This window comes from Silurus meridionalis, chromosome 2 (assembly GCF_014805685.1).
Source record: "Silurus meridionalis isolate SWU-2019-XX chromosome 2, ASM1480568v1, whole genome shotgun sequence".
Lineage (NCBI taxonomy): Eukaryota > Metazoa > Chordata > Actinopteri > Siluriformes > Siluridae > Silurus > Silurus meridionalis.
This window is the reverse complement of record NC_060885.1, coordinates 15,581,523-15,602,683: the sequence shown is the minus strand read 5'-3', so window position 1 is coordinate 15,602,683 and position 21,161 is coordinate 15,581,523. Positions and strand designations below refer to the sequence as shown.

General features: G+C 37.2%; 2 protein-coding genes across 2 annotated transcripts; both read right to left on the bottom strand.

Annotated features, from left to right (window-relative positions):
• Positions 1-1,826: 1,826 nt before the first annotated feature.
• Positions 1,827-7,972, bottom strand: eef1a1a (eukaryotic translation elongation factor 1 alpha 1a). Its single transcript, XM_046863634.1, is given in 9 exon segments — positions 1,827-2,542; positions 2,545-2,610; positions 2,730-2,964; positions 3,090-3,346; positions 4,401-4,551; positions 4,681-4,977; positions 6,142-6,321; positions 6,442-6,625; positions 7,856-7,972. Coding segments are annotated over 8 exon segments (1,386 nt in total). The 5' UTR covers positions 6,586-6,625; positions 7,856-7,972; the 3' UTR covers positions 1,827-2,486.
• Positions 7,973-12,871: 4,899 nt separating this feature from the next.
• On the bottom strand, positions 12,872-18,890 carry slc17a5 (solute carrier family 17 member 5). Its single transcript, XM_046862586.1, has 11 exons — positions 18,735-18,890; positions 17,786-17,979; positions 16,023-16,256; positions 15,842-15,929; positions 15,652-15,738; positions 15,088-15,206; positions 14,824-14,985; positions 14,544-14,676; positions 14,192-14,339; positions 13,959-14,049; positions 12,872-13,122 (listed from the first exon to the last, which is right to left on the bottom strand). The coding sequence occupies exons 1-11, from the start codon at positions 18,814-18,816 to the stop codon at positions 12,991-12,993; spliced, it is 1,470 nt and encodes a 489-aa protein (XP_046718542.1). The 5' UTR covers positions 18,817-18,890; the 3' UTR covers positions 12,872-12,990.
• Between the last annotated feature and the right edge of the window lie 2,271 nt (positions 18,891-21,161).

The window sequence follows — 21,161 nt, the reverse complement described above, 5'->3', positions numbered from 1 at the left end:
ACTATTATAGCACACAACTCATTACTAGCAATTTCATTCTAGGTGTAAACTGTGCTTAAAGTGCAGCATGGGAACTCTAAATGTTCCAAAAGTCTGTGTTGTCTAAGGGTGTGTCAGGTTATTTTCCTCTACATGTGTTTTTTTTGTGTAAAACTTTCTTTTGCTATTGCACAGGGTTTAAAATACGATTATCAGTGGGATGTGCTAAATTACAGTTTTGTACATCAGACAAAAAACTACACTATTACTGCAGGATCCTCCCACTAATTACAAGCTGAGTGCAAAATCCCCATGTATATTATACAACAATTAAAAAATCCAGACATCCTCAGTTTATTGACGAGAATCTAAACACGTTTCGAGACTGTTGGACATGACTTACATCTGACTGCAAAATATATATAGGAAAATTTTATTTCCAGAACTACAGTATTATACGGTTTATATGGACGGCATTCTGGTGCCATCTAGAGTCTAAAAGTGGGGGAATTATTTTATTCTTATTTAATGAAACACTTCCTCTGAATAGTGTCAGTGTATGGATTTAAATCTGGGACAAGCATTTCAAGTAAAATCTACACAAGTTATAAAAAGTAGAATTAATTTATGTATTATGTATTCAAAAAATATGATTAACATTTAGCTTTCCCTTGTCCAACTAACCAACAACATGGTATAATACCTTGAGTCTAGCAAAAATAGCAGACAAAACCAAACCCAGAGAAATATACTCAAACATTTACACAATAGAAAAAAAAAATGCATTATCTGTAGTCAAAATCAAACACATTAACAATGTCAAATAACTCAATCTGTGCAATTTCATTGATAAGACTTCTGTGAGTAACAGATTGTAAAGAAAAAGGCATTGGTAGTTGGAAGGTATCTGGTCTTACAGGAAAATGAGAAGAGTTTTGAGAGCAGTTTTTAGGTGCACAAACATAATTGTTCTGGAAATTCTCAGCTAAGGTGGAGTGCATCCTTGGGCTCTGGGTTCCCTGCTCTGCCCACTGTCTCCAGACAGGATACCTCTCATACCATTGCTCAATTTGTAAACATACTGAAGCAACTTTAGTTAACATCATTAGAAGTTGGTAAACACACCAACTTGCCCACCAGGTTTTAGAGATCTGTATGGCTTTTGGTAAGATTTTGCATGCGTTGTTACACACTTACCACTGAAATATCATTAGAGAATTAGGAAGACAAATACTTATAAATTGCAGTAAGATAATGTAAACAGACTGACAGTAAAAAAAAATAAAGCTATGTTTCATACTACCAATCCTATTGCTTATGTTTGTGTATATGAGGTGTAAACCAAACTCTAATGCATTAAAGTACTGTTGAATTAAAATGAAAAGATCTCAGTGAGAATGATCACAGGTTTTCTTTATTCCAGCCATAAAAACCCCACTAAACTATTCTTTGATTGTCCATCCCCTGCTTACCTCCTGTTATGGTGGAGGGAATTCTTGGCTCAGAACCAAAAGTCTTACAGGTTTTTAATAATCCATAGAGTTTCCAGAAAATTAATGAAATAGAATTGATCAAACCATGTTGATCAAAATTACATATCAAATAAATGCAGATCTTTTTAAACCCTCTATGTAGTCTTTTGCTAGATCTGTCTGTCTGTCTGTCTGTCTGTCTGTCTGTCTGTCATTGATTACAATTTTGGCATTTTACTTTACACAATGTCATAGTGCAAAATATTTTTATTGTATAGTCATGTCTGTTCTTAAAAGCAAAAAAACATTAATATGCTGTTTAAGTGAAACCAGTCAGAAATTTGAAATTCAAAGAAGAAACTCAAAAAGACAGGGTTAGGGTTAGGGTGCAGAATCTTTAATATGGCCTGATTGATTAAATAGGACAAGTAAGACAGTAAGGTGCAGATGCTCAAACCAATTAAAGTTAATAAGTGCCTGTGCAAAACTAGCTTCACGCCAAGTGCTTTAAGTGCCATGAAAAGTGCCAAAATGTTCTGATGTGGAAAGATTGATTATTTTCCAATTGCTTTAAAGCTTAAATAGTCAGAAAGACCAAGAAGTAACATAAGTTACTAAAAGCAGCAAAACCTAAAAACACATTTATCTGCGAACAAACACTAAAAGCAGGACAATCATGTAAGAACTGAAGTAAAACTGCCCTCCAGAGTAGGAGAGGTCATGGTAACATTTCCTCTCAAGAGTAGTAATTTCGCATAATAGTGTGAATGGTCAAAACCCAAAAAAAAGGTCACATTCCAATAGTAAGAATCTAATATTACAAATTACTCTAATTGAATACATTTAAGTCAAACAACCTGTCTTGGTATATATATACTGTATATATAGATTATATTTTTTCCTTCTGATAGATTTACGATGCATTGGAACGATTAACCAATCTATGACTATGGAGTTTAAGCAGCCAATCGGGTAGATTTGGGGGACCTCTGTTCTGTTGTATGCGACACTGGAGTTAGCAGTGCAACACAAAATTCATTTTGCCTTCTGTGCCTTTTGAGCAGATTTGGTGACCTTTCCACCAGTTGGAGCTTTTTCTCGACTCCCTTGATCACTCCAACTGCCACGGTCTGACGCATGTCCCGCACAGCAAAGCGCCCTGTAAAATAAACACAGCACGGTTTCAGAATTTTCTCTTGTTAAACTGATCTGAATTATTACCGGTTTAACTGCATCAACAACCCGTAACAAATTGCAATCTTGTACACAATCACTCACCAAGAGGAGGATACTCTGAGAAGCTCTCCACACACATGGGTTTCCCAGGAATCATGTCTACAATGGCGGCATCCCCAGACTTGAGGCTCTTGGGGTTATCCTCAAGTTTCTTTCCAGAGCGGCGGTCAATCTTCTCTTTGAGTTCAGCAAATTTGCAGGCGATATGTGCAGTGTGGCAGTCCAGCACTGGGGCATAACCGGCACTGATCTGTCCAGGGTGGTTCAGGATAATCACCTGATTTACACAATTATAACAGACATTGTGACCATCTGCAACTCAACAGCGCTAGAAGGGTACACCGAATATATTTACATTGTATAGCTTTAAAGAAGATTAGAAGCAGCATAAATTGAGCATACTTGAGCAGTGAAGCTAGCTGCCTCCTGCGGTGGATCATTCTTACTGTCCCCAGCAACATTCCCACGGCGGATATCCTTCACCGAGACATTTTTGACGTTGAAGCCCACGTTGTCCCCTGGCAGGGCTTCAGACAGAGCCTCGTGGTGCATCTCCACAGACTTCACCTCGGTAGTTATATTAACAGGCGCAAAAGTCACCACCATCCCTGGCTTTAGAATGCCGGTCTCCACACGACCCACAGGGACAGTTCCAATACCTAAGCAAAATTTTAAGCAAACTCCATCTCAAATTTTAGATCAGGGGTCGCCGACTGGCGGACTCCAGTCCGAATCCGGACAGCGAATCCTTTTTACATAATCAAATTAATATACGCCAAATGCTATTTTCTAATAAATCCAAATATGTTTTAAGGACATCAAGGTGGGCTCAGTAGAGCTGTTTGGGTCCTACGGTGCCATGGGTCACTACTACAGTTACTATGCTCACTGTTTCTACGATCAGACGTGCAGTTGAGCGTGCAGTGAAGACAGCAGAGAGAAATGTGCAAAAGAAGAAACTTTCAGTGAGTGAAAAACAATGGTGTTCTCAAAAATAAGGAAAGATGGTGTTTGTGTTTCTGAATGATATTATTGCTGTTGATATTTTATCAATGCAACATGACGTATAGAAGAGAGCAATGTTAAACATTAGATACATTTAGTTCGGTAAAGACAATACGTGTGAAGTTAAAATGTGATCAGATTTCCGTTTTCTGTTTTTTTTATTTTTTTTAACCAGTGAGGTATGCGTTCATTAAGGTCCCCTGGTGGTCTAGTGGTTAGTATGCGGCGCTCTCACCGCTGCGGCCCGGGTTCGATCCCCAGTCAGGGATCCAACCCCAGCCACTCTTAGTGCCGGTCCCAAGCCCGGATAAACAGGGAGGGTTGTGTTAGAAAGGGGCATCAGCGTAAAAACATGTGCCAAATCAAACATGCGGATGATCCGCTTTGGCGACCCCTAACGGGAGAAGCGAAAGAAAGAGGTATGCGTTCATTACTTATGATCTGTAATCTCGGTTCAGCAGAAACCAAATCACTTTAGCTTTTCCTTTTATGTATTCATTTATATAATGTGTCCAATTAAAATGTTGTCTACACTAATTTCTTTAGTCTGGCAAACATCATCAATTCATGTTTTTGGGTATATAATTGTCCCGACCTCAGCTGGCGAGGAGGGTTCATTACTAGTTGAAAGATGATAGATGGTCTGTAGTAATTAACAGTGTACATATTTTTTTGCCTGATAATAAATAGTTTTTCACAAAGCATCACCTCCAATTTTGTAGACATCCTGCAGAGGCAGACGAAGCGGTTTATCGGTGGGACGGGTTGGAGACTGGATGGCATCCAGAGCTTCCAGGAGAGTAGTTCCTGACACACTGCCATCCTTACGGGTGATCTTCCAGCCTTTAAACCAATTCATCTACAGAAATGAGACAATCAATATTAGTCTCAGGATTACTATAAATATCAATGCATCTTAAGAGGATTTGTCCAAATAATAGTAGTAGTTGTTTTTTTTTTTTTTTTTGCCAGCTATGATGTCACGTACATTGGGGCTGGCCTCTAACATGTTATCACCGTTCCACCCAGAAATAGGAACAAATGCCACAGTTTCAGGGTTGTAGCCAATCTTCTTAATATAAGTGCTGACTTCTTTTACAATTTCCTCATAGCGCTTCTGGCTGTAGTTGGGCTCAGTGGAATCCATCTTATTAACACCCACGATGAGCTGTTTCACACCCAATGTATAGGCCAGGAGAGCATGCTCCCTGGTTTGACCGTTCTTTGAGATACCAGCTTCGAACTCACCGACACCAGCTGCTACTATCAGGACAGCACAGTCTGCCTGGAGCACACAAACAAAAAAAACTTTATTTCAAAACTGCTACTTTTAGCATCACCCAAATTCACATTGGTTTTATATATATATATATATATATTTTTTTTTTTTTTATATTTTTTTTTTTTTTAAATCCCAGAGCAAGTCTTAAACCTGAAACTGAAGCTGTTTATTTTCTCTAACAACAGCTGACAATATTGCCAGCAGATAGGTTAAGGTTAAGACAGAGTACATGTGTGTGAATGAGAGGGAGGGCAGTGGAGTGGTGCGGTTGCAGGGAGAAGAGGTGGAGAAGGTGCCTGGGGGTCAACAGTGCAAAGTAATAGAGAGTGTGTTAGAGAAGTGAAGAAAAGAGTGCATGCAGGGTGGAGAAGAGTTGCAGGAGTAATTTGTGATAGCAGGGTATCTGCAAGAGTGAAAGGGAAATTTTATAGGTATGGAGACAGATGATCTGCTGTGGTGACCCCTAACGAAAGCAGCCAGTAGAAGAAGAAGAAGAATCTAATAGACTGTCTCTATAATAACATATTTACTTGTATGGTGGACACCATGATTTTTTGTAAATAAATGTTTATTTAGTATGTAATGAATGTTTCTTGAGTTTTAACATTTTGTAATGATCAGTAAGTTTTTGCTCCATATGACAGTCCTTAGACCAACAAACTGTTGTTGTTGTTATTATTATTATTTATATTAAGTGGCTGCAGCCATTTCAATTACATAACTTTAGTAGAAGGTACTAATAATAGAGCATGGAACAATTATCACAACTACTATAAAGACAATAACAAGACAATATCAGGTTAAACTGTGGTATGAAGGAAATAAAACTTTAGTAAATGCTATAATAGGAAAGTAATCCAACAGCACTTGACTTTATGTTGAGCCATAATCACATCACACAACCCTGTTTCTGTATAAAAGCATGCCCCATCATGTTTAACTACTTGCATTAAAATGTTATTTAATAACAGAAAAAAAATCCCAAGTGCTTACATTATCTTAATAAAGTAAAAACCAAAATAAAAATGGGCAGGTTTTATTTATACAAACACAGAGCGCTCATATTTAACTATATCTTATTGTATTTACATTTAAAGCTATAGTGCATATGGCAAAGCCCAAAAACAAGAAATCAATAATTAATATTGTATTGCTCTGATGACTGACCTGGGAGGTTCCAGTAATCATGTTTTTGATGAAGTCCCTATGCCCAGGAGCATCAATGATTGTGACATAGTACTTGCTGGTTTCGAATTTCCACAGGGAAATGTCAATGGTGATACCACGCTCTCGCTCTGCCTTCAGCTTATCCAACACCCAGGCATACTTAAAGGATCCCTTACCCATCTAAAACAGTTTAGATTGTAATGTAAAATCATATGCGGAGAAACAGTTTCATGTCTGCATTAAAAAAAATGTTTTTAATGCTTTAAATGTCAAGGTCAAAGACTTTTGTAACAGCGGTACCTCAGCAGCCTCTTTCTCAAACTTCTCGATGGTTCTCTTGTCAATTCCACCACACTTGTAGATGAGGTGGCCAGTTGTAGTGGATTTGCCAGAGTCAACATGGCCAATGACCACAATGTTGATGTGGAGCTTCTCCTTTCCCATGATTGGTTACACACTGAATGTGACAAAGCTGCTAGGAGGCCTGCCTCATACAGTGTAACAGAAAAACAACAAAACAAATAAACAATGGGATCAAAATGAAAGTCAAAGAAGCATATAATAAAGTAGTTGTATATGCCAGACAGTTAGCACAGCTATACTAAGTTCTATCTCTAGTTCAATATACTCTACATTTACAGCACCATGGACAAGGGCAGAAGCAAAATACACACCAACTGCTTGTCTGTAATTCATTTCAACAACTTGAATCTAATTTCTGGATTGAAATCAAACAGTAGATGGCAGGTTAAAAAAAATTTCCCCCTTCACCGTTCGATTTCTCTCTAAATTGTCACAATAATAGAACCTTCCTTCAGCACAACCACAAGCATGATATCCGACACCAAACCGACATGCAGCAAGGTGCACACAAGCGCTTCCACCTCCAGTCTCTGCTCATTATACACTTACACACCCTGTTCTGCTCTGGCCATTTGCAAATTTTTCTTGGTGTCATATAGCCCGGCTCAAGAGCAACTGGCTGATGCAACTGCATGAGTGTTTTTTCCTTCGGTACTTCCCATTACCAAGGATCCAACAGACCTCCATTTTGTAAGCAGGATTCTGAGCAGCCATTTGAGATTTAAAGAATAAAATACTAAAATATAACACCACAATGTATTCTAGCTTCCATCCTCTCTATTAAACTGTAATATTTCTCACTCACATTCCATAAGGTGTTATGTTATATGTAGGTATTAGGAACTGGTTCAGATATAGGTGTTGATGCAGAATAATGTAATGAGGTGGGGTTCAAAATACAGAATAAATATTTCCTGCTGGCAGTTTAAATGCCATTCTTAACTTTTTCAACATAGATACTTCTTACATGTATTACCTTGGGTACATTACCATGGCTACCCAATAACCTTGAGAGTTGATTCTAACAGAAAGGAAAACCTATTTGCCTGATGATTAATAATTATAAATGACTACAGAGCTGGAATGTTCTCCCACACACACGCGCGCAGACACAGAGGGAGGTCAGTGTCATGTCTGGAAGATTTAACAGCAAAAGCTCCTCACTGCAGTCGCCGCCATGTTCCCTCATCCTGACACACTGCCTCTAACGCAGCGTCTAATCCCCAGCATCACTTCAAGCGCAAAAATATCTAATAGAAAACATAGCAATTCGAATTACGTAACGACGCAGATTCAAATATATCTGTGGTGTGTGTGTGTGTATGTGTGTGTAATGGAGGAGATACAGTACCTGTGCTGCTGTGACACGGCTGGGACTGAACCTCACACACTGACACACTGAGGCGCTCTGAGCTGCTTTATATTCCAAAACAGCGCGACTGCGCACTTCCGCGCACTTCATCGCTCACAGTCTCTTGCGTTTATAAAAAATGTAATCAGTTTTACTTTGGTTTTATTGCATATACAGCATCAATTGTCCGTCAATAAGAAGTTTATATTCAATATAAATAAATACGTGTCATTTGGATCAGCATTATAGGATGTGCCTGTTAATTGCACACGCATTAGGATAAACATCTTAAACTTATAAATAGTTCTTTATTTTCTCTCACAGGAACATTTTTATAGATGAAACACTACTAAATGCACCCATCACAATATTATATAAAAACACTGAAAATGAAGGTCTTTCTGATGTTGGCCACCACTACAAGTGTATCTCCATCTTTGCTTCATTTAGTACAGGTAGTTGTCGACCTACGACCTATTCAACTTACGACCACTCGGCTTTACGACCACAATCGCGAGCCGCGGAGTACGACAGTGCGTACCAGCTTCCGGCATCATTTCACAGTTCTGTACATATAGACTACTCTACTTACGACCGGTCTGTCGTAAGTAGAGTCGACTACCTGTATGTGGAAACCTGACCATCAAACCAGTAGACAGATCTTTTCCAACCGCTGCTTTTGCATTTGCATTAAATAACATTACCTTTTACTTTCCCTGAAACTCAAGGCCTCAAACATGCTCAAGCATGACAATGCGCCTGTGCACAAAGCAAGTGCCATAAAGACCACTGCTTCAACTCTGCTCTATGCTCCAAAATCTTATGGGAAGACTTTTCCTATGAAGAATGGAGCTTATTATAATTTTATAAATAGATTGTTGTTGAAGATTATTGATTATTGTAATGTTGGAAGATTTCTTAGTGAAATATCCACACTAATGTTACAGAAAATGTTGGCTTTGTGGTAGGACTCAGGCCATAAATAAATGTACAGGTTGATACATTTATTTCTAATTCTAACTCAATAAAAACTCAATAGAAACTGTTCAATGATGGCTTGTTATAAACACAGAGTGGTTGTAACCCCTTTATCAATAGCATCCAGTATCACTGAACTTCTGAATGGATGGTCATACCAGGCAGCCATGGCTGGGCCCTTAAGCTGCTCAACTGCTCAGTTGATACAGTAAATGAGGTAATAGTATTAATATGTCTGGTTAAGGGCATCTATCAAATGCCATAAATGTATCTATTAACCTACAATTTAAACCATTATAATTATAATAATCTGTACACTCACACTCAATTCATAAAATCATATCAAGAGCTTTAGTCAATGTTCACATCAAACGGTTCAGGAAGAATGATGTCAGTGAAACTGTTTGTCTGTTGTCCAGACAGCTATTAAGTATTTCAGAAACGAATGAACCCCTGGGATTTTCACTTTATTTGTCTCTTTGGTGTAAACCCAAGGGACAATGGTCTCGAGTTTACACAGAATTGTGAGAGTAAAAGCAGAAGAGAAAAACACTACATCAGTCACAGTAAATGCCGTATTGATGAGAGGTGTCTGAGACGATTGTCAGACTGATTAGAGCCAAACTCAGAAAAACATCTCAGACTTCTATCAGGCATTACAGGAATCTGAGACTACAGTGGATTTTTAGGAGTGTAATAGATACTGCACCCAACATTAATAGAAGGTATTAGTTCTACTACTTAATATGCTGAGATTTATTTAGTGTACATTTTGCAGCTTGGCGTGGATCTTTTTTTTTTTTTAATCCTGTGCAATGTTGCAACACATTTAATAAATCTTATAATTTATGAACACTTATGAACAATTTATGAACACAGCCTATTCTTTATTAAGAAATGTCTGTTTAAAATAACACAATGGGCTTGTTAGCTAATTGAACACACAACAGTTAAAACAAGCCATTCATGAATAGCCCATGCTAATGCAATGTTATTTTAAATGTTCTTAAAATTAGACCTAGAACCAATTTATTTACTCTCCACAAAATACAAAGAATATCCAAACAGTATAAGATAAATGCATTTTAATTGAACATGATGTATATATGGTCAGGGAAAACTAAGCAAATGCAAGACTTCTCACTGGTGAATGCTCAATTGACACAGCAATACACAATACTTCAGCTATGTAGCAAAATACGTTGGGACAAATGCTCTTTTTACATAAGGGGTTCATCCTTACCTTCTTATCCATTTCCATTCCTGAGGTATCTGACTTCAGTAAACAATAGATTACAATTGGCTACAAAAAAGTGCAGTGTATACAAAAAAATATAAAAAAAAAAAAAAAAAAAAACCAAGCAATTATACCTTTTCATATTATTCATTTTACCTAAACAAAGAAAAAGAGGGTCATGTTTATGATAAGTTTACAATGAAAGTAAGGCACAATACAAAAAAATACAAAAACTGCAAAAGTTATGTAGCTACTAAAATTGCTTTATATGAGGTTTTATTTTCTCCCAGTAAAAGAGAAACGAGATTCAGTTTTATTTTAATGATTTTCAATAAAAGAAATAACTGAACAGTCATTCTAAACAGATCAATTATAAATTGAACATAAATATACAAACAACAACATTTTGTACGTACAGTGTAATCAGTCACTGCTGATATCAAACCTGTGCGACTAAAGCGGAATTTTTGCAGACACTGAACCTTTTAAATGTACAAATGCACCAACATGATAAGTAAACCTCAATAACCAAAAAAGACTAAACAGAATTTTATTAACAAAACCAGTCTTTAGACATGGCAGCTTTTCCCCCCGGTGTGTGCAAAGAAACTGTACTGACTGTACAATTCAAAATAAGCAGCTTCTACAGTTTCTGCAGATTTTATTTGCCACATTAACAGTAGACGTTGGCACCTCTGTATTTTAATGTTAACTTAAATCTAAATGGAATATTGAATGCTCTAAAATATTTGTATTATGCTCTAAAAGAATTTATAGGAATTATAGATTTTGTAGGCAGGACAACATGATTAACAAATAAAATCACAGGGCTATCACACATTACCAGTGTGACAATCTAGTGAATTCCTGTACTGAGCAGTTGAGAGTCAACATCATACAGTCATTCGGAATGTCATTTCACAGCATCTCACGTTCACCTTTCACCCTAACACTGTGTTGGGAACAAGGTCTCCATGATGTAGACAAATTGTTCATGTTCAGATATAATCCATGCCATATTTCCCTTTTTAAAAAATTCCCTTTCCAATAAAATGATTCAGAACATCAAGGACACACAGTGTGTACTATTTTAGATTTAATTATGAACTGAGCATTATAAAATAAGATCTAATGGTTTTCAGACTGGCTAGTTTAAAAATATTCTGCCAGTGCTCTTAACGATCCTCCTATACAGAAAGTGCTGAAGGAGCTGTTAACCAACTGTTAAATCTCTCACAGAACAAGCTCTAAGATTCAAACCAATCTGGCTTCAAAGCGGCACATTTCACAGAGACGGCCCTTTTAGCCGTCACTGAGAAACTACATGCTGCTCGATCAGTCAAGCTGTCATCTGTACTTATCCTACTAGACCTTTTAGAAGCATTCAACACAGTCTTTCTTGTCTATCCTAAGGAGCCTCGGTATCCATGGAGCAGCATGGGAATGTTTGCTTCCTACCTGGAAGGTCGGTCATACCAGGTAACATGGAAAGGGTCTACATCTGCCCTACGCAGACTGTCCACTGGTGTCCCACAAGGCTCAGTACTTGGTCTCTCCTTTTCTCCCTCTATACTCATTTACTTGGTGAAGTCATATCCTTACACGAGTTTTCTTATCACTGCTATGCTGATGACACTCAACTTATCTTCTCTTCCCTCTCATATACCACAGCTTCCGCTCGGAACATGCCTGGTGGACGTGGTGCTCAACAACTAAAACTCAATCCCAGCTAAACCAAACTTCTGGTCATCCCAGGTGATTCATCTCCAGGTCAGGATCTCAGAATATCTTTTTAGAACTCTCCTCCCCTTCAGCCACAATTTGCAGCCTTGAAGTAACTTTAGATGATCAACTGCCACATTCAGATTTAAAACACTGATGCTTGCCTACAAAGTACCTTCTTACCTCAGATCCTCTAGCGTTGTTTAACTGGTACCACCTTTTCTCAGAGTAAGAGGTAATTATACCTCAAGGCTTTTCTCTGTTCTGGTACGGAGGTGGTGGAATGAACTTCCCCTAGATGACCAAACAGCGGAGTCCCTGGCTATCTTCAAATGACAGGTGAAGACCTTTCTCTTCCTGAAACACTTAAACTAACACTTTTCCAGGTTTGCTTTATCATTTATCAAAAAAATAAAATAAAATCCTGAGCAGGCTGATTTATCTTATGTTGTAATCTAGCGTACCAGAGTAGATTTATTCACTGATAGAGACTCAAAGCACTTTTGTACGTCACTCTGGACAAGGGCGTCTGCTAAATGCCATAAATGTAAATGTAAACTATTGGTTCTTGCACTTTGTTGCAGTTCAAATTTTGACCACTAGACGGAGTAATAAGTCTTTGGAAGTTAAGTTAGGAAATTCTGACCTGCCCCATGATTGTGCAACATCTAGAAAAGAAAGCAAGGCAGTGGATCATTGGCATATTTCTTTCAAACGGCAATATTTTCAAATCATTGGCCACTTAAAACGGTACATAGTAAAGGAGTTTTGAACAAAGACTTTAGGAGGATTAATGTTTGTGGAACAGATAAAGATCACCTCTGCCCTATTTGCCACCTCTGGTTTTAAGACAGACCAAGGTTTGCTAAGCAGGTGAAATTAACCGAAAGTACTCTTTAGACCAAGAATTTAAATATATGATATTTCTGACTGGTTATAGACGTATGTAATGTGGAAATATTGGCTCCCTAAAATAAACAAGATGCTTTAAAACTATTTAGACATGAAAAACACAGAATAAGCAACAAAAAACCAACTGAATCTCCTATAAAATTTGTTATTAGAGAACATTCATCCAGTTGTTTAACAAAACCAGTTTCATTTAATCAGCAGTACTCAAATCTTCAAACAGAATCATATGAATCCATCCCATGAATTCTTCATGCAATAGTGTTCTTCAGTCCTATAAGAGATTGTTTTATTCTATATTTACTCTCTGGACGGCCCAGGGCTGTATTGTACCTTTTCCAAACAAAGTGTAGAAAACAGCACCGAACAGATTTATCCCCGCTGAGATAAAGAAGACTGTTCGCCAATCAGCAATAGTGTTCTGAAATCAGAAAGGCACATTAACACATTATGCAGTGTAGACATACAGAGTGTGTTCAAAAAGCCAGAGAAAAATGGAAATATGTTGAAACAATTTCAAGCACAAAAAAAGCCTGTGCTACTGTGGCTGGGAAAACATGTAGGGAGAACATATGTTATAAGTAATAAATACTGAATTAAGTATACATCATTGTATTCTCATTGGTTCCTGACATCCTGACACCATGTTGATATGCTGTATGTAAATGCTGCATGCAGTTTGTTTCGTGACAGTAAATGTGAGCATTATTGACAGTCGAATTCTTAAGGATATATGAAATAATTTCCTTGTATGACTCATGTCATAATCATTTACAAGTAAAGTCGATATTGAACTCAAATCAGTAATTATCCAGAAAACACTTATTCCGCAGAGTCGGCTGACTGCACTGGTTTTTCTGGAATTGTGATGAGTAGCTGTGGGGAGATTTCCAAACGCAATCCTGTTCCATTTCAAATTGGACACCCTCGAACTCTCAGGATTTTAATGTAGAGAGGGTTCTGCAGTTGTTTTGTATAATGTATGAAATGACTTATTTTCGTTGTATTCAAACTTGTGAAGTTTCGGAGGGCCTTGAGAACCGGTTTATGAACAATGCACATGGGCAAATTGTTTATTTTGTTACTTAGCTGTTACAATTGCAAATGATATACTGTTCTCTAATAGTTTAATAAGCCTAATAGTTCTCTTATAAGTCTGAACCAAAAGTTAAACAAAAAGATAAAACTAATAGAACAACTATATCATTATAAGAAGAACTATAAAGATATGGAAAATACAACAAAAAACAAACTTACAGATTTGGTCAATGATCTCGCAATCACAGGACCCACCATGCCAGGTATAGTTGCAAATGTGTTTGTGATTCCTAGCAATATTCCAGCATACCTATGGACAGAATATAATACGAGAATTTACAGTTTTAAAATCTAATTTGCTGCAAATACAGAGGCACTGCATTTAGATAGTTTAGATAGATGCTTGTTAAAATACTTTAAAAGTACCATACAAGAAAAAAAGATCATCTTACGATGGTGCAATGTCAAGATGATTGATGTTGAAGCCAGATGCTGAAAAGCCTCCCAGACTTGAGGAGACAGTGAGAAAAACAACAGCCAGAGTGTAGTTGCAGTCAGTGTATCCTGCTGCCACCAGGAACACAGCTGGTCCCACCATACCTAAACACACACACATAATGCTTGAAACTCTTATCAGTACTCCTGCAGGGCAAGTTAATTTCGACATTCCATGACAGAGCAGTTTCTGAATTCACATCATTCACATTTCTGAACACAGCATCCCCACCCTTCGTCAAAAAAAAGAAGAAAAAAAGGAAAAGGTTTTTCCATGCTAGTTTTTTTTTTATCTGTTCGATTGCTCACCAATTATAGTGAAGGCCTTGCGCACAGACACAGTGTGGAAAAGGCAGGTCTCCCTCAAGTAGTCAGCTAACTGGCCTCCTCCCATAGACAGCAGCCAGCAGCCCAAGTATGGCAGAGCAGAAAGCATCCCATTCTACAGGAAAATCACAGCACTTTTCCTAATTAAAATAATCCATTGTTCATGCTGTACAACAATAGCATACTTAAATGCAATTTATAAAACATTCAAAATGGAACAAAAGCCATATATGTATAAGTCAAAGCCTTGAGATGAACTAACCTCCTTAATGCTGAAGCCCAGAATGTCATTCATGTAGGTGGGTAAGAGAGTCAGCAATGTGTAAAATGTCCAGTTGTAGGAGAAGTGTGCAACAACTATGGCCCATAATGGAAGAGATGTAAGAATGGATATCCAGGGGATGTGGGCTGAAGTTGGAGACAGCTTCACAGAAAAACAAATATATATAAGTTCACTTTTGGTCAATTTATTCATTAATGACTTCGGATAGAATAGCAGTTGACGTACTTAAAATATAATGCTCACCTCCTTTTTTAATGAAGCTTTTATGTAGGTCTTCTCAATCTCTGATATCCTTCTGTGTGTGTCGGGATTGTTACTGACCAGTAAAGCCCACAGGAAAAACCAGAGTAGCCCAATAGCCCCTGCAAAACACATATATACATATATATTAGATACAAGTCATTGTAACGTGTTGAGTCTGGGTCATGGGATTGCGTGCTACTCCAGTTACAACAGAAATCATATAAGCACAGACAGGTTTCCAAAACTCGTGCTTTTTTATTTTTCTTGGCAACAGCGTTAAGGCTTAGTCAAAGAAACTTAGAAATCAGCATCAGAAAATAATGACATAATCCTCGTCTTGAACACATGTAGTAATACCGTAAAAATGCAGTGGCATGCTATTCCCATTAAAGCCTGTGTAAAGTACATTATAGACGGCTTATAGAAGGGTGCAACTTATTTATGTTAAAAATTAAAATATTTTTAAAATTTAGTGGGTGCGGCTCATATATGGATGCGCTTTATAGTCCGGAAATTACGGTATGTATGTATGTATGTATGTATATATAAACACCTTTACCTTACCAAATATATAGAACACATATGTCCAATCCAGATAGAAACATATCTGACCAGATAGGGGAAGAGCAACTACCGTGCCAAGTTGGGCTCCTAAAATAAAAAGAGCAAAAAAAGAAAAAGAAAGAATTTTTTTCCAATTCTATCACAGAGTACATTACTATATATACACACAAGTAAACAAATCTAGTTCTACCTGCGTAAGAGATAGTAAGCAGTCGACTCCTCTCCAAGGGTGGAGCCCAGGAAGCCCACATAGCATGCATAGCAGGAAATGTCACTCCCTGACAGCCCATGAAATGTACAGCATTATAATAATTTCAGTGCAAACTTCAAGCCAAACTTTATATACACACATTAAAAATATGAGCACTTACCTCTCCTATACCCTCCAGTACCCTGACTGCAATGAGATAACCAGCTCCTAGGTCTGCAGCCACAGGCGTCAGCAGAGTGAAAATCACAGTTCCCAGGATGCCGAAGCCCAGCAGCCACTTGGCACCATATTTGCGTGCCACGTAGCCACCTGGTATCTGAGTGACGATGTAGCCATAAAAAAAGGAGCCCAAGATCCAGCCCTGAGTCTCTGAGTCCCAGTCATAAACACTGGCCTGGAAAAGTCAAATATCGTCTGAGTATCAACTCACATATAAGGTGTCATGTGTGGTTCTACATTTCAGAGGGAATATTTAATCCAGAGTTTGCATTTAGACTAGAGGTGTTATGGTACATTAAATGCATGATTCAGTACAGTTTTTGGGCAGAAATGCAAAACAAAATGTCTTGTCTTTTTTTTTTATTAAAGCAATTTATTATTATTAACATTTGTCAACATAACCAGTTTACATTTTTAAAACATTTGAAATAAAATTCCTTAAAAAATGGTTAAATAATATATAAAATAATATATTTAATATTTTATAAAAATAAAATAGAATAAATCAAAGTAATACAAATTTAATACTTTTGGTACAAAATTAAACTGATTACATACAATTAAATAAATAGAAATAATTATAAAATTATGACATATTCCATTAAATTAATTAAATAGTTTACATTTGTTAGACCCCATTTGTGTAATACAGGTGTTTATGTAAGTGTGTATGTGTTTTAAATTTTATATTTCATATTAAGACATTAAGAACATATTAAGATGTGATCTATTTAAATCTTCTACTTATTTAAGCAAACTTTAACAAATGTCTCTATTCCTTACATCCTTCATTCATTCATTCCCCTAAAATAAAAAATTATCAAGATTTTCACATTTTAAGAGAAATTCTTGAAGCTGTACATAAAACTCTGCTAACTCTAGCACAGTGGATTCTTTAGCGTTTTCGTGCATGCGCAAAACAAATGTTATTTCTGGTGAGAAGCCACAGTAACACTGCGCTAACTCTAGTTTCTTTTTATATCCCAGGTATTGTATGTTTTTAAATTTAATAACAATTAAGGCACATAAAGTCCAAGGCGGAAATAATCAAACTTGCGGTCCCCTACCTAATACGTTTCTGTGGGAATTCAGAACTATGTTCCACACATAAAAAGGATTGCATTCACTACACGTGTACTGAACTGAAAGCCCTGTAATGATAAATTTTGTTACGAATACGTGTACCGTTACACACCTAATTCATACTCATTTAGAGTGTCAGTGTATTCTTATGTATTGTGCAAATGTGCAGCTTTTTCAGGACTGTTTGTGGAAAAATAGTTTGTGTTGAGTTTGCTATCCAGCATTAGGCTATTTAAAAGCTCTACCACTTAAGATGCATTCTCTTTTCACTTTAAATGAAAAGAACAGTGAGCAAATAAAAAGCAGAAATCACAGTAGGGATATATTATTTTTCTGCTTGTTGGTGAAACATCTATTCTATAGCCACAGAATTGGACAATAGTCCCTTCATTAATAATTAAACATGTATGAGTATAGAAATCTAATAATCTAATTTAAAAATGTAAACACTCTGAGTGCAGATGTAGTTAATATATATGCATATATATGCGGTTTTTTTTGTTATAAAACTCTATTTTCATGGATTTGGCCACTTCTTTTTAAAACGCAAAACCAAGAAGTGTTAAATATCTTCATAGAAAGTAATAATAAAGGTATTGTGGTAAACTGATCTGCTCTTACTGTATGATTGTGTATGGGCCGTGCCGGACTGGCATGCCGTGGGCACACAGAACCACTGACATTGGTACTGCTGCTACTGTTCCTCAGCATATCCACCATGGCCACACTGAGATTCACCCGCAGTGCGTATGCCACAAAGAAGCCATAACAGGACAGTAAAGCCAGGCCATAGCGTGAAGAGCATAGCACAGGAGCTATAAAAACAACAACAAAAAGAAATCTTTCTGAACAAGTACACAATGGCATACAAACGGATAACTTGTGGGCAGTTTGGATAAGTTGTATTATTATATACTTATAACCAACATGTCTATCTCCAAAGCAAGTCACAGCTTGATTTCAAAGTTATTCTTGCACAATGTTTACCATGCAGATTAAATGGTGGTATGCAAACACATTTTGGTGGTGGATGAGCCTGGCATTAATTCGGTTGACCAAGCAACCTGCTTATCACATGGCCCTGAATGACGTCATGACTAGGTCAGCTGACTTCTAAAGATGCTCTATTATATTAAAATGTTGCAGTCCCACCAGGTTTTAGATGTATAAAATGAAACATGGATTAAAATATCATAGCCGACGCGATGCACCTAATGACTGGGTCAAAGCCAGGATGTAAGATATGTACCATGAATAAAAAGTCCAGCCGGTTCACTCAAAGTGAGTGCGGCTCAAGAGACCACGTGACTAATGCAGCTAACAATAGCGAGCTAGCTAGAAGTCCCGTAGTCCCATAAATAAAATAAAAAAAACATAACAACGGCCCATAATGGCGTGGCCTGTAACCTGTAACACACACATTCACAACACTCACAGCATTTGAACATAAGCCTGAGACTACTCCTGGTTATTTATGGTTTGCAAACAAACATCATGAGGGATCTATTGTTTTGGATTTCCGCCGCTGCTGAAATCAGAATACGCATGCGCACATACACCAACTATTCACCTCTTTTTACGTCGTCGTTTTTCCGTTGAAGCAAAGGCTGCTCATAATCATCGGTTTCTGTATCTGATGCGATGCGGTCCATCTCTCATGCAGTCTCTGTGAAATGTTTACTTCCCGGATATCGGCGTATCCCAGTTACGTGTCAATGCAAATCGCAATGGCGCCATGTGGGCGTGGCTTGACTCACAAATAACGGTCATTGGTTCATATATTAGCATACACCGCCCATTTATGGAACGTTACATACGCCCATATGATGACTGAGGCTGAATATGATACATTCAGAGCTGAAAGAACAAAATGTCGTTATTATTGGACTAATGTGCTTACTGCACATCCCATTACATTTCCCACTTATGTTGCAGCTGTAAAAGCAGCCACTCTCCTGGAAAGGCTTTCTACACAAGTTTGAGAACTTGTGGCAATTCATGCACAAAAAAAGCATTTGTGGGGTCAGACACTGATGGTGGAAAGAAGGACTTATTAACAACTTGGAAATTAGATCAGTGGAAAACTGTGCTTTGGTCTGGTCCAAATGTGGCTATAACTGCTGTGTCTTTCTTAGACATTTTAGGGTAAACAGATGATTCCTAAAGATGCGGCGTTGCATTGCTGCTGATTCTGATGATGATTTAGTCTTAATTGAGGACACATTTAACCAGCATGGCTACGACAGTATTTTGCAGCAACATGCCATCCAATCTGCTTTGCACTTAATCTTTTTTTCCCACAGGACAATGACCACAAACACATTTCTAGGTTATGTAAGAGCTATTCGTATAAGAAGAAGAGTGATTCCAAAAATATGGAATTGTCCGCTTATGTTGCAGTTGTAACAGAAGCCAATGTTCTGGAATGGCTTTCTACAAGATTTTGAGAATTGGTTTGTGAATTTGTGACCATTCAGGCAAAAAGCATGTCTGATGATGGATGAGAAGGTCTGGCTCACAACCGATGCCCCAATTTATCCTAAAGGTTTCAGTAAGGTTGAGGTCAAGACTCATCAAACTATATCTTTATTGACCTCACTTTGGGTACATGTGCACTGTCATGCTGAAACACGAAAGAACCTTTTCAAACTGTGATCATAACTATGGAACCATACTATTATATATATATATATATATATATATATATATATATATATATATATATATATATATATATATATATATATATGTCAGTATATGCTGTAGGATTAATACTGTCTCTCATAGCACATAGAGCTCAAACCCACAATAGGATAAGTGGCCACAGACAGGTATTCCTCCTTTACACACTTTACTGGTGGCAGTATGCATTCAAACAGGTAGCATTCTCCCAGTGTTCACAAACCCAAAAATAGTCCAGCAGGTTGAGACAGATCAAAGTATGATTTATTATTCCAGAGAATATCTTTCCATTGCTCCATAGTCAGTATGTGTTACACCACTCTAGTTGCATATAGTGATGTTAGGATTGTGTGCAGCTGCTCAGGCATGAAAGTTCATGAAGTTTAGGATGACCAGTTCTTTTATTGATGTTGCTAATGGATGCAGCATGGAAATTTGTTTTAATGCAACCGAGGACAGGCTTTTCTAATGGTACTACTTGCTTCAGCACATCATGGTACTTCACCTAAGCACTCCACATGTGTGATATTGCTTAAATTATAGTCTGAGTCTATAGGCTAAATATTATTTTACTATAATATTTATAATAATGCTGAGGAAAGTGCAGAATATACAATTTATAAATCAACGAGGTTACTGTGGAAGGTTAAACACAAAAACCATGAAGATGAACTTGGACTGTGATAATATAAACAGTCTTCTATAATGGCTTAGGACTACAATCACCATGAACAGTTTGACACTCAGGTCTCCATCAGTGAACAGCTGATAACCTCAACAATTTTGGAACTATAATCAATGGATGTTCAGTGTCACTCAGATGAGGATGGGCTACCTCTGGAGTCTGGTTCCTCTCGAACTTTTTTCCTTACCACTGTCACCCAAGGCTTAAACAATTTTAATGTATATGTTAATGCATATAAGTTTAGTGCCTTTAAGTTTGTCTCTAATGAGCTTAGAGACTAACTTAAAGGCACTAAACTTATATGCATTAACATATACATTAAAATTGTTTAACCTCTTTATCACTGTAAAGCTGCTTTGGGACAATGTTTATTGTTAAATTGAACTGAATTGAATAATGTTATGTATATGTTGTATGTATACTTGGGAAGTTTTTCTTCGACCTCTCTTAGGTTTTCTACCTGCTCAAATCAGACTAAACAAGAATCATTTTTGCCTTGAATGAAATTAATAACTAACAATCCCCTTTATTTATCATTTATTTGTTCATAGTGAAGTGGCCAAACGTGAGTAAATAGACCAGTGTGACTGTGACTCATGTACAGACAGTGAGACAAAAGCAATTACATGA